The following is a 13028-nucleotide window of genomic DNA, read 5'->3' as shown; positions in this document are numbered from 1 at the left end:
TCTGTGGTTAGACCCATTGAAATCAATTAGGCTACTTCCAGAGTAATGTATAAGTATGAATAAGGCTGTTGGAATCTAGCCTTCAGGTACTTGCCCACAGTCACCGAGGAAGTCTGTGGCAAATCTCGAGTCCCAGTCCGGTATCTTAACTATAAGACTTTAAAACCTCACACTTTAATTTAAGGGACTAGAGGTGATAGCTATTTAATAGATATATCCTTTATCCAAAATGTCAGTCATTTGAATTAAGTTGATGATAACAAAAACAAAAGAAAAAACCTCAGACTTTTAAAGTAAAAATCCCTCCTCCTCTCCACTGCTTAATTCTACAGTCAGCAGAGTCGTCTATAACAAACATGACCGGAATTACTAATGTTAAAAAACAAAACCCAGAATTTTTACTTATTATAATTAAAACACTTTCAGGCAGTCTAAATACATGAAAAAGGATGAGGGGAGGACACGACCATTTCTTTTTCCTTTAAAGCTCACCTTTAAGTTAAAATTCACCTTTAGGGGCAAGCTTCAGCCTGGCTTTCACCTATATTTGTGTGAATATTGCACATGCACATACACAGCCCTCACTTTACAGATGTAAACACACATGTGCAAACTTTAAAAAAAATTTTAACATCTGTGCACAAGCAAAAAACAGTCACCAACTTTTTCCTATAACTGTTGTTCCTCAACTTGTGTTGCACATATCCATTCGACTGTAGGTGCGCATGCACCTTGTGCACAGTTATCAGATTTTTCCCTCAGCAATACCTGTCGGGGTGGCGTGAGTACACTCTGTTGCCTCATGCCATTGCACGCAGGTATGAAGGGAGAAGCCGCTCCCAACCCCCCATAGTTCCTTCTTATAGAAGAGAGAGAGGAAGGAGGGAAGGTTGTGGAATGAACTTATGCAACACATCTCAAACAACAACAGTTACAGAAAAGGGTTAGTAAGCGTTTCTTCTTCTTCAAATGACTGCACATGTCCATTCCACTGTAGGTGACTCACAAGCAATTCAAACCAGAGGTGGGTTTGGAATCTACTTGAACAGGATTGTAAGAACCCCTTTCCAAATCTGGCATCATCTCTACACTGATGAGAGAGAGGGCATAGTGCAAGGCAAACATATGGATCAGTCACCAGGTGGCTGCCTTACAAATGTCCAGAATGAGCCAGAAAGGCCTCGGAAGCTGCCTGTGATCTGGTCAAATTAGCCAACACTCTACTTTGGGTGCAATACCAGCCTTTCAGTACTATAGATGAACACATCTGTAAATCAAGGAAATAATCCTTTGGGTGGATACTGGATGACCTTTTATTCTGTCAAAAACTGCAATGAACAGTCGTGATAAAGACCTAACTGGCTTAGTCTGATCCAGGTAAAAAGCGAATGCTTTTCTAACATCTAGTACGAAGTTTTCCTTAATTTTTACAAGAACAAGACTTTGGAAAGGAAGTCAGTAAATAAATTGCTTGGTTAATGTGGAAACTGGAAACCACTTGAGTCAGGAACTTTGGATGAAGTCAAAAGGGAACCTTGTCTCTAAAAAAAAAATCTTGTAAGGAGGTTCTGATACCAAGGCTCACAGTTCCCCTACTCTCCTGGCTGAGGTAATAGCAACCAAGAAAGCCACCTTGATAGAAAGATGTATCAGAGAATAGACCTCCAGCTCCTCAAAGGGAAGACCCATCAATTTTGATAGAACTAAATTTAAAATTTCTACGGGAGGATCGGTCAGTATACCTGTGTATATAATCTGACCAAACCCTTCAGAACCCTGATGGACATAAGGTTTGAAAAAAAGCAAGCAGTTATCCACGGGAGGGTGGAAAGCTGAGATAGCTGCCAGGTGGACTCTGACAGAAATAACAGCTAACCCTCATTGCTTCAGAAACAATAATCCATTATATGGTGAACAGGAGCTTGAGGTAGGAAAACACCTTTCTGTGTGGACCAAATGGAGAATCTTGTCTATTTAGGAAGGTAAGCTGTTCTAGTTGAAGGCTTTCTCTATTTAGAAGAACTTCCTGCACTCCCTTAGAGCAACCTCCTTCCAAGGGTATAAGCCATAAAGCATCCACGTTGTCAGGTAGAGGGCATGCAGGAGGGATGAAGTAGGAGGCCGTGGTCCTGGGAGATCACATCTGCATCCTGCAGGAGTAACAGTGGAAATCTTACTGATAGGGCTATTAGAGTCAAAACCCAATGCTGATGGACCATGCTGGGCTATTAGTATATGGCAAGAAGGGTCTTGTTTGACTTCAGTCAATATCTTGCACAGGAATGGCAGGAAGACATGCAGCATGCCCTTCAACCAGAATAGGAGAAAGACATCCGTCAACGAACCTGGGCTGTTGCCTGCTTGGGAACAAAAAAAAAATGACTTTGTTTGCTTTTGTTGCTAACAGGGGGAGTCCTACACAGCTGGAAAATGGAACTGGACAATTTTGGGTGAAGAGACCACTCATAGTGATTTGTGAATTACCTGGTTAAGTGATCTGCCAGAGTATTCTGAATTCCTAGAAGGTAAGCACGTTCAGACTGATAAAACTGGCAATGCAAAAATTCCAAAGCAGAGTAGTCTCTTGGCATAACTTTTGTGGACTGGTTTGGTTGCATGACTTGTTTGGTTGCATGACTATTGTATTGTTGGCAAACACCAAGAAATTCTGACCTGGGATATGTGGAAGGAATGCTATGCAAGCCAAATGGATGGCCCAAAGCTCCCTAATATGCTTTAGATTTTGGAAAGACCAAAGACCTTGCATCTGAAAGAGGTCCTAAGTGAGCTCCCCAACCTAAATACGATGCATCTGTGACCAGGGTGAAAAAGTAAGAAGCCAGTGGAAAAGCAAACGGAACTCCCACACAAACCCCTGAAGGTTCTATCTATCAGTCCAGGGAGAACAAGACCTAAATAGTACTTGAATAACCATTTCTATATAATGGCAGGCTGATGCCTACACCACAGTTAGCCAATCTTGTAGCTCCTTGAAGTGCATTCTGGCACGCTGCACCACACAAGTGCACACTGCCATATGCCTTAGAAGTTTGATGCAGTTTGATAATGTAGTGACAGAATGTGCCTTTAGAGCTACAGCAACGACCTGCATTGTTTGGAATCTCAGCCTTAGCAGGAAAGCCCTGGCCTTTGTAGAGCCCTGGACTGCTCCAATAAATTATATTCTCTGTACAGGAGTCAGGGCAGATTTCTGCTTATTGATTAGGAGCCCCAGTGTGTCAAAGGTGGACTGTATAGTTGCCATGCTGGACAGTACCTGAAATCTGGACTGGCTTTTTACTAGCCAGCTGTCTAGGTAAGACTCCTGACTTGTGCAGGAATGCCGCTACCACAGCCATGCACTTCGTTGAACATGTCAGGAACTACTGAGAGGCCATAGAGCAGTACTGTAAATTGTCAGTGGGATCCATTGACCATGAATCTGAGGAATTTTCAGTGGCTCTAGTGAATTGCCACGTGAAAATAAGGGTCTTTCCTCCTCAACAAGTCCCGATGAGCTTTATAATCATTAGAAAGGGGAGAAGCAGACTCTTATCACCACCTCCTCAGGTGACGAAGAAGAACAGGTTAAGGGTTGTTGAGGTGGAGCCTTCTCCAATTCCTCCCTAGAAGGATCCAGAGTACACAGGTCCCTGTGCATGGTACCAGACCCGGTACTGGAGGTAGGCAGATGCTGTCCTGTTGTAGATGTTCCCAATGCCCAGCCAACATAGTAGGGTGGGAATGGAGTACAGCTGCTCTACACTGTGGAGGGAAGCCCCCAGGGTAGCAAAAGCCCCTCTGAAATGGAGATGGGATCCAGTTATGTCCAGGCCATTGGTCCTTGGAATGCTGAGCATGGGGTCTGCTGAACAGATCAGCTGAGACACAAGAGTTTACCTCAAAGTCATCAAAGTCTGATGAAGAGCCCGCTTCCTCAGGTTGAGGAGGAGCTGATCCTGTCAGTACTGGAGAGACCGGTTCCAAGTCTGCAGATAGAGGAACTGGCGAGATCATCACTAGCTTCCCTCTAGATGGAATCCTCCTGAGGTGCACTTACTGTAGCAGCCACTGGTACTGAATGGTGTGTCGGGGCTGGAGCCGGAACCATTGAAGCATATATTGCAGATCCCAGTGTTGATGCAAAGTCCTGAATAGCTGGGAAAACCGGTAAAATAATTACTGAACTGCATCAAAAGCCTTGGTCGTAGATAGCACCAGAAAAGAGCTCTTGGATCTGTGGTATTGAAAGGTGCATTGGCACTTCAAGCATCAGTTTCAACGGGCCTGTCCTAGGCTCTGGAGTGAGCGACCCCTCTTGGTTTAAAGGACTGTGCCTGGGAGTGCCTCTTCTTTGAGCACTCCTCTGTGTCATTGCCTCCACTTGTTGCTTTCGCTGAAGATCTAGAAAATGCCGGTACTGAGCCTTTAGAAGATTTATATTGCCTCTTCTTTGGTACCGCTGACAAAGATCTGCCTCTTGACCCAGTCAGACCAAGCGGAGCACTCCAAACAGATTTGGACATGCTTGGTACCTGCTCTGTGCAGGAAGGATCTGAAGATGGGAAAATTGCAGGCTCCATAAGCAGATTGTTGAGTCTAGCTGCTTTTTTTTTTTTTTTTAAGCAGAGCTTGAACCCCCTACAAATGTCACCTTTGTCACTCACATACACCTCCCCCAGACTTTCAAGGCAGCTGGGATGCAGGTCATTCACTGGCATAGACTTGTTACCTGAGTGATAGGTCTTAAAACAAGGGGAACAAGGCATGAGTGCGGTACCGAAACCAAAATGGAAACTGGTGATTCTATGCTACTAAATACTAACCTAAACTTACTCTTTCATCTAAACTATCTACAAAAATTTAAACTAGCCTAAAACTAACACAACAGGTACTACATACACTAAAGAGGGTAGGACTTTCAAATGCAAGGGTAACAGCTCCAACAACCATTACTGGTCGTATGAAGGAACTGACGGAGGTCAGGGATGGCTCTCCCCATTATACCTGCATACAGGGGTGTGAGATAGCAAAGGGGACTCATGCCACCCCAACAGGTATTGCTGAGGGAAAATCTCCAACAACTGTGCACGAGGTGTGCACAAACCTACAGTGAAATGGATGCGCAATGACTCAAAGAAGAAGTGTTGGGTTTTATGGGTCCAAACACTATTTGTCAAACTGCTCACAATGTTCTCACTGGGGAATAGTCTGTGAGACAGAGGGTATCCAGGCCTCCCTCTTTAGACTGTTTCGTGCATATGTTGCCATTGGCAGCAAATATTAACCATTAGATGGCACATAAGCAAGTTACCTCTAACTCCTGATCCAAGGCACACCAAAACACACCTCAGAGCTCAACATCCTGACTGCCGTAAGTAATCATGCTCTGCATTGCAGAATCCTTGCAGCAGAGAAGTTACACCAGGCTACATCTCTGCTTCTAAACTCTCTTCTGGCCAGGGCAGGATATGATCCTAAATTATTAACATCTTCATATACTCTGTAATGTTACATATACGAACTCCAGAGATAAATAAAGATTAAACTGCACCTGCAGAGTCTGCCCTATCCGGGTCACTATAAACAGAATGGCTTCTTCCAGATCTTGAAAGTTTGGATAGAACTCCATTTTCTCATCATCAAAAGTCAATTCCATCTTAAACAATGGCAGCCATCTTTTGTCTTCAGGATCAAAGAGCTTCACATAAGCTTCAACGGTTCTTCTCAATAGCTCTTTCAACTAGACAATACCACACATTGACTTTATTACATGAGAACACAGAAAACTGTATCTCTTCCACTTTTTAAATAAATCAGGATGTCCATTTTATTTCAGTACTTTGAGCCTTGCCCAGAGCCCAATGAAATCAATAGGAGTCCTTCAGTTGACTTCAATGGGGCATTAGATCAGATCCTTAAAAGTAACACCTACTTCTGTCAAAGTGTTTTTATCTGCTATTGTTACAATAACACAACTAATATTACTAGTACACCCAAGCATTACTATAAATGACAGATAGAATATGATAAATATTTTTCTTTAATTTTTGGTTGCTTACTTTGTGCATTTGAAAGCCCTTTGTATATAGTTAGTTTCAACTTTTTTCCTATAATTTTTTTTCAGGGTTTGATCTTGAACATACTTACACATGAGCAACTTTAGTCCCACTGAACATTATTCATATGTTTATATATTTGCATGACTAGGTCCTTAGTCAATTTCCCTTCTTTGTATGTGTGTGTTTGTTTTAAAACACAGCAGCAGGGTAGAGGTTTTTTTTTTTTTTTTTTTTTTTTTTTTTTTTAAATATGGGAAATATAATTTTGCAACCATGACAACTGGCTGGGGAATTCATCAATTTTATCTCATTTTTAACTGATTAGGTTTCAAGTGATTGTCTCTCTTGAAAAAGACTATTAAACTGTTTTATGTCTAAAGTTTTCATTCACCTTGTAGAAAATAAAAACACTTAATACTATCCAAGTCTTTTACTAAAGAAAACGTTTTAAAAATCTGACAACATATTTTCCTAATCTAACTGGATGCCAGGCAATAGAGAGTTAACAATAATATTTTTAATTAAAAATAACAGATGGTTTATTGAACTGGCTTATTTAAAAAAATCACCAAATTATTACATATAAAAGTTAATTATTGTAGGTTCAAAAGATATTCACCTGGTTAGACATAAGTGTAGCCACACAGTTATAAAAAGAATCAACTTTATCTGACTTTACACCCTCTAATGCCTTCTTTCTGGTGAAGAGATTGACAACTCTTGGATACCATGTGTTCAGTAATTTCTCTTCTGTTTTTGAACAGTTTAAAGAAACATCATTCTTCAGTGATTCACAATCAATTGGACCTTTCAAACTGTTTACCAGAAAAAGAAAAATGAAGGACTGATTTGAAAATTAAATTCTACAATCTAACAGAACAACTGTGTAGAACTGGGATCTTAGTGCTGTACTATATCTACCTAACTAGGCAAGCTATGCTTCCTTTAAAGAAAGGTAAGCCTAAGTGGCCCTCTTACAGTCAGATTGAAAAACCCCAAAACTAAAGAAGAACTGATACTGGGAACAGGATCAGCAACAATGGTAAGGAAGATAAAACTGGATCTATCAACTATAAAGATTGGAGAAAAATAACCAAATGTAAAGGGAACATGTAATAGTGGGAAATGAGCATTGGTGAAGTTTCCCTAAAGCTAGCAATCTTGCTAGAAGAGACTATAGCAATTTCTTCAGGTAAAACTACTGGAAATCAATCCTACTACATGTCACATCCTGGCCTACTGAAGTCAATGGGAATTTAGCCATTGAGTTCTACTGCTCATGAGCTGGCCCTAAGAGAACATACTCACAATGTACTGATATTACTCAATGTACGAGCAGATGAACTATTTGTGCACAGCACAGAGTAGGAAAATTATATTAAATGTTTTACAGTGTGATGTTTCCTATTTATAGGCCCTTGAAGACCCAAAATAACACTTTAAGCATTTCATTATTCATGCATCAAATTAAAATAAATTGCAATTTCATACAATTTTTAACTACAAAAACACTGCTCATATAAAGAAAAGGAGTACTTGTGGCACCTTAGAGACTAACAAATTTATTAGAGCATAAGCTTTCGTGAGTTAGAGCTCACTTCGAAAAGCTGTAACTCACGAAAGCTTATGCTCTAATAAATTTGTTAGTCTCTAAGGTGCCACAAGTACTCCTTTTCTTTTTGCGAATACAGACTAACACGGCTGCTACTCTGAAAACTGCTCATATAGCCAACATTTATAATCTTAAATCAACAAAAGATATTTTACCTGACATTTGACAAGTCCACTATAAGTAATTTGGAAAATGTTGTGTAACCAATATCTAGTAAAATTTTCAAAGTAGGATGAAGAATGTGCAAGTTTGTGAGGATCTGACTTCTTGCTTGTATAAAACTGTTATGCCATGGTCTGGAAAAATCCAGACCTCTGTAAAAGTAAAAGCAACAAGTGAAGAGAACAAACAATACAACGTATTAAAGAACTTCAGTAAAATATCCTCCAGATCTAAAAGTGTGATTTTTAAAATAAAATAAATAAATTATATACACACACAAACATACACTTATGCCTGAAGGGTGTTATGTCCATATCTTCAACAAAATGTAGTGGAAGTTATGTAAATAAACTGCCCACTCACCCATGAGATAATACACTCTATTTCAGATCAACTGGTTTTACCACAGTTTCACCATCATAAACTGTGATTTCATCAGATGTTATTAACTCAGAAGGGTCAGACTGGATTAGTATTTGAGTGAGAGATGCAAGTGCTGGTGATTCAGCAAATGGCACTCTTGATTCTAAATAAATATACCAACAAAATGTGACAGGGCATGCCATAATTGCCATCTTTCAGACCAAATACAAAACCAAAGTTCCAGACTACAACTGGTCATTAAAATTCCCATTGCACTTTTCAAGAGAGTATTTGTATGAACACTGTCCTAGTCGAATTCCAAATTAGGGAGTTATATTCTACCTAAATCTCCCTACAGATTCAACTGGGTATGATATTCTTCACTTCCTGTTTTAGGGCTGCATCCCGCAGCACTGAAGTCAGTGGAAGCTTTGCCATCGACTTCAATGACTGCAGGATGAGGCACCCAAAGTGTAGTGCAGTGTTGCTCTCTACCATTGAAAAGCCGCATTTCATTCTAGAGGTGGCTACATTTCAGTTGTTGGCAACATGATCTTTATGATTTGCATAATCAGGGCCAGATTCTTATATCCTTATTCATATTGAATAACACCTTACTTCATTAGTCCTATTGACCTCAAGTAGAACTACTCTTGAAGAAGGGTGATGCTCAGTGTGAGCAAGGGTGCCAAAATGTGCCCCGCAATAAAAAATATTAAAGAATTAATGATTCATTTGGATGTAAATTGCTATGTAGGAACAAGAGCCTGATTATTGCTGAATTACAGAATCAATATTAGGGGTTCAGTTATCCCGTTATTGTGTTTATACATCTCAGTAAGAGTCACCTACATGTAACTGAAAGTGTGATTAGTCACTAGGCTACTTCTTAACTTAATTTACTCACAAAGGCGATACTGGTAACGGTCCTTCCTTTTCATCTTCAAGTCCTTTTACATCAGGTTTCACAAGAACACTTCGCACTAGAATGCATTTATAAATATGTAATCTTTAATTTGCACAAAAGGAAACTGGCAGGTATTTTCTCTCTCTTTCCCTGGAGAGGACCAAAACTTTGATATGATGGAGATTTAACTATCACACAACTCTTCAGAATATTTCCCCCCACAAAGGTCCCTGATAAGGCCATTTTAAAAGTTTGTATTGTCAAGTATGTTTGGTGGATAACTGATATTAAATAAGAAATCTCCTTTCCCATCAACCTGTCCCTTAATCTTCGTAAGGTTTTGGATAAATAGTGCTTAACAGGTAAAATAATTAGAACATTTAAAAAAACTTCCATTGGAGAGTATGTGACAGGGCACTCTGCTGCCATAAGTGCCATCTTGTTCGTATCAAATTCTAAACCAAGTTCCAGACTAAAAGTGGTCATTAAAGTTCCCACTTTTCAAAAGAGCATTGGTAGTAGTAGGACACTATGAACATGCCAACAACGTTTTAAATGAAAAGAATAACTGAACCTATTATTTTTGAATATTAGCCACAAAAATATTGGGTATAAAATTTTGTCACCAATACTTTTGCAGTTTCAGAAACTTTTAGTGCGGAAAAAAATTATGGAAGCTTTAAATTAAAAAAAAAAATCCAGTTTTAAAATTCCACTTTCAAATCTTTTGAAAACACGTTTCAGAAATGTCTATGAAAAAACATTTCCAACAAAAAATATTCAGTTCCAGTTTTAAGCACCTCACTTTATAACTTGCAAAATAAAAGAAAGTAAGAAGGGCATTTGTCAGTTGGTTCATCTTCACCCTACCATGATGTTGTTTATAATGTTTGCTTTAATAACAGTAGAAAGCAGAAGAAAATTAATTCAAACATAATTATTATATTATTTGTATTAGTGTAACACCTAGAGGCCCTGATAAGAAATCAAGTGTGTATATAGTGTTCAATAAGCTAGGCACTATATAGACACACATAACAAAAGACAGTTCCTTAAAGTCTACATTGTGAGAGACAATAGGCAGGAAAAACAAGCAGATGGGGGAGCAGCACAAAGTAACAGTGACACCATTTTGATTACACCAGCTGCCTAGCTGTTATCAATTATTTTGTAGGTAACATGACAGAGGTTAAGTTTTCAGGAGAGATTTGAAGGATAACACAGTTTCTTTGCAGATTTTTGCCAGGAGCTTGCCCATGCGTAAGAACTAACATGTGAAAAAAGGATGAGGGTGCTTGTGAGAAAATATGACTAATGAACAATAAAGGCTAATATCCCTGAACTATAAGAGGCAAGAAAAAAGGGCTCTCTAACATAAAAATGATGGGTAAGGCAGGGATAAACCAAGAAGGTTGTGTCTTCAGTAGGAAAATAGGTATGTTCTTAACTCAAGTAAAATAACTGAAATTATTTAATCAAAGATAACACCCAAGAAAAGACAAGACAGTTTATAGCCTTCACATAAGTAAGCAGAATGAGTTAAAGACTAGATGCCTCTATAATCTTTAACTTATCTTGCTAATTCAGGCGAAAACTACAAACTGCTTTGTCTTCACTATGATACTACTTCAAGTTAGTTAACTCGAGATAAGGACATCCCTTTTTTCCCCAGTGATGATTTTCTGCAGCACCATTTTGAATGGATTATAAGATGTACATATTCATACATTAATATTAATATAATGTATCTTGTAGCTCTTACCCACACATCTCTTCATGCTCATTTCAAAATCCTTTGTTACTTCATCTAAAAGCTCTTCAACCAGTAACTCTCTGTCCTTGCCTTCCATGAGGGACTGAGGCACCAGAGTGAGCATGGCGGTCAGCCATTGCTGCTGAAGAGGAACTACTGGATTACTTTCCACACACTTCTTCATAAAGAGATAGTTGGTCTGAAAGGACAATAATATCATAATCATTAATCCTCTAAACCAGACTTTCATCAGTAGAGTCAGGGGATCAGTGGGATTATCATCCCATCAAAGTAATAACTAGTACATTGAAGGCTGCTCCAAAACAGGTAAAAAAATTTTGCTTGTCCCATTACTCAGAGACGGTGTATTGTTCTCTTTCCTGCCTCAGTTTCTGCTAATGCTTGTGGAGCACATCTTTGTGACTTTGATAACAAAATAGATAGCCTCCTCTAAAGCACTTCATGCTCATTTCAAAATCAATTGACCTGGAGTAAATGACTGGTCTCTTGGGACTGGAACCTGTATATTTTGTGATTTTTGGTAAAGGTCAGTGGTTTTCAAATTTTTTTTCTGGGGACCCAGTTGAAGAAAACTGTTGATGCCCGTGACGCAATGGAGCTGAGGATGAGGGGTTTGGGGTATGGGAGGTGCTCAGCGCTGGGGCAGAGGGTTGGGGTGCAGGGGTGAGGGCTGTGGGGTGGGGCCAGGAATGAGGGGTTCAGGGTGTGGGAGGGGCTGGGGCAGGGGTGCAGGCTCTGGGGTGGGGCAAGGGATGAAGTGTTTGGGTGCAGGAAGAGCTCTGGGTTTGGGGGGCCAGGCTCTGGGGTGGGCCAGGGATGAGGGGTTGGAGTGCAGGAAGAGGTTTCAGGTTTGGGGGGCTCAGGGCTGGGGTAGGGGAATGGGGCGTGGGGTTGGGGTGTGAACTTACCTCTGGTGGCTCCCGGTCAGTGGCACAGCCGGGGTGCAGAGGCAGGATGTCTAGCTCTTAGGTGGAGGCGCACAAGCGGCTTCATGCGACTCTCGCCCGCAGGCACCACATACACACCCCTTACATGCCCCTCCCCAGCGCCTTACATGCTGCGACCCAGTACGGGGTCGCGACCCAGCTTTGAAAAACACTGGTGTAAGTGACCATTTATCACTTAGTCCAGCTTGCCTGGGTAGCAAGATAGGCTCTCCAGTCTAAGGGGACTGTCTGTGACTCGATGGTAAGACTGTTATAGTGATCCAGGTAGGGCCGTCCTTACCCATACGCAAAGTACGCAGCTGCATAGGGCACCAGGCAATTTGGGGCACCACATTTCCTGGTGCCCTGCGCAGCTGCACACTGCTCCAGCCCCTGCTCTGCCTCTTCCCCATGGCCCCCGCCCCTGCCTCGTCCTACCCCTGCTCCGACCCAGCCCCGCCCCCACTCCCTTGAGGACTGCTGTAGGGGCTGGGCCTGCACTCACCGCGCAGTAAATAGAGCGACTCGGCCCCAGCCTGCTCCCCTCCCTTGGCTCCCAGCCGCACCGCCGGCGAGTGCTGGGGGGCAGTTCCCCCCTTCCCCTCAAGGCTGGGAGCCAGGGGAGCAGATCAGAGCGGGCTGGGGCTAGGGGGCGGTTTCCCCCCTGCCCTGCCCCCATGGAGGCTTGAGGCCAGCCCCATCCCGCGGAGGCCTGGGACTCCATACAGCCCCCTGCGGAGGGCATCAAAATGGATAGGGACGGCCCTGGATCCAGGAGTTCAACTTTGTTACTTGGGTTGATGAAATCTAATTATAGAACATACCAACAGTTTGGGGTGTCTATTCTGTTTTTGGCAGTCTGCCCTGAGGTAGGCACTCACAGCCCTGAGCCACTCTAGACAGCATGACAGCCACATCTTCCAAAAGGCAACTGTTAGAAACTGGCCTAATTTAACACTATTAATTCCTCACACACATGAAATTTCTGTATTATTTCAGCATAGGAATCATGTAGTATCTCTTTTGAGAAAAGAAGAATAGTAAACAATTTAACTCACTCTTCTTTTTTTTTGTTCACTGTTCATCTGTAAAAATAAAAATGAAAATATAACAAAAATAAGTCACATCAAAGTAAGAGTGTAAACAATAACACAAATCAGAAAACTAATACATTAATATAAATCTCGATTTGAAAAAATATTATTGCTACTCAAGGGCTCTA

General features: G+C 41.1%; 1 protein-coding gene across 21 annotated transcripts in view; it reads right to left on the bottom strand.

The window, feature by feature from the left end:
- The window catches only part of DNAH12 (dynein axonemal heavy chain 12), a 178167-nt gene that overhangs the window by 150960 nt on the left and 14179 nt on the right, over window positions 1–13028 (bottom strand). For all 21 annotated transcript variants that reach the window (XR_006283048.1, XR_006283049.1, XR_006283050.1 and 18 more), the window contains exons 4-9: window positions 12865–12891; window positions 10869–11058; window positions 9107–9182; window positions 7830–7988; window positions 6682–6877; window positions 5555–5743 (exon numbers count right to left, since the gene is read on the bottom strand). Coding sequence is in view for 17 of the 21 variants with exons in the window: in XM_038408654.2 (XP_038264582.1) it covers window positions 5555–5743; window positions 6682–6877; window positions 7830–7988; window positions 9107–9182; window positions 10869–11058; window positions 12865–12891 (837 nt within the window). In the remaining 4 variants the exon portion in view is untranslated. The remainder of the gene's footprint in view (window positions 1–5554; window positions 5744–6681; window positions 6878–7829; window positions 7989–9106; window positions 9183–10868; window positions 11059–12864; window positions 12892–13028) is intronic.

The sequence above is a fragment of the Dermochelys coriacea genome, chromosome 7 (assembly GCF_009764565.3).
Source record: "Dermochelys coriacea isolate rDerCor1 chromosome 7, rDerCor1.pri.v4, whole genome shotgun sequence".
Lineage (NCBI taxonomy): Eukaryota > Metazoa > Chordata > Testudines > Dermochelyidae > Dermochelys > Dermochelys coriacea.
The sequence above is the reverse complement of the archived record's forward strand: the minus strand, read 5'-3'. Positions and strand labels throughout refer to the sequence as shown.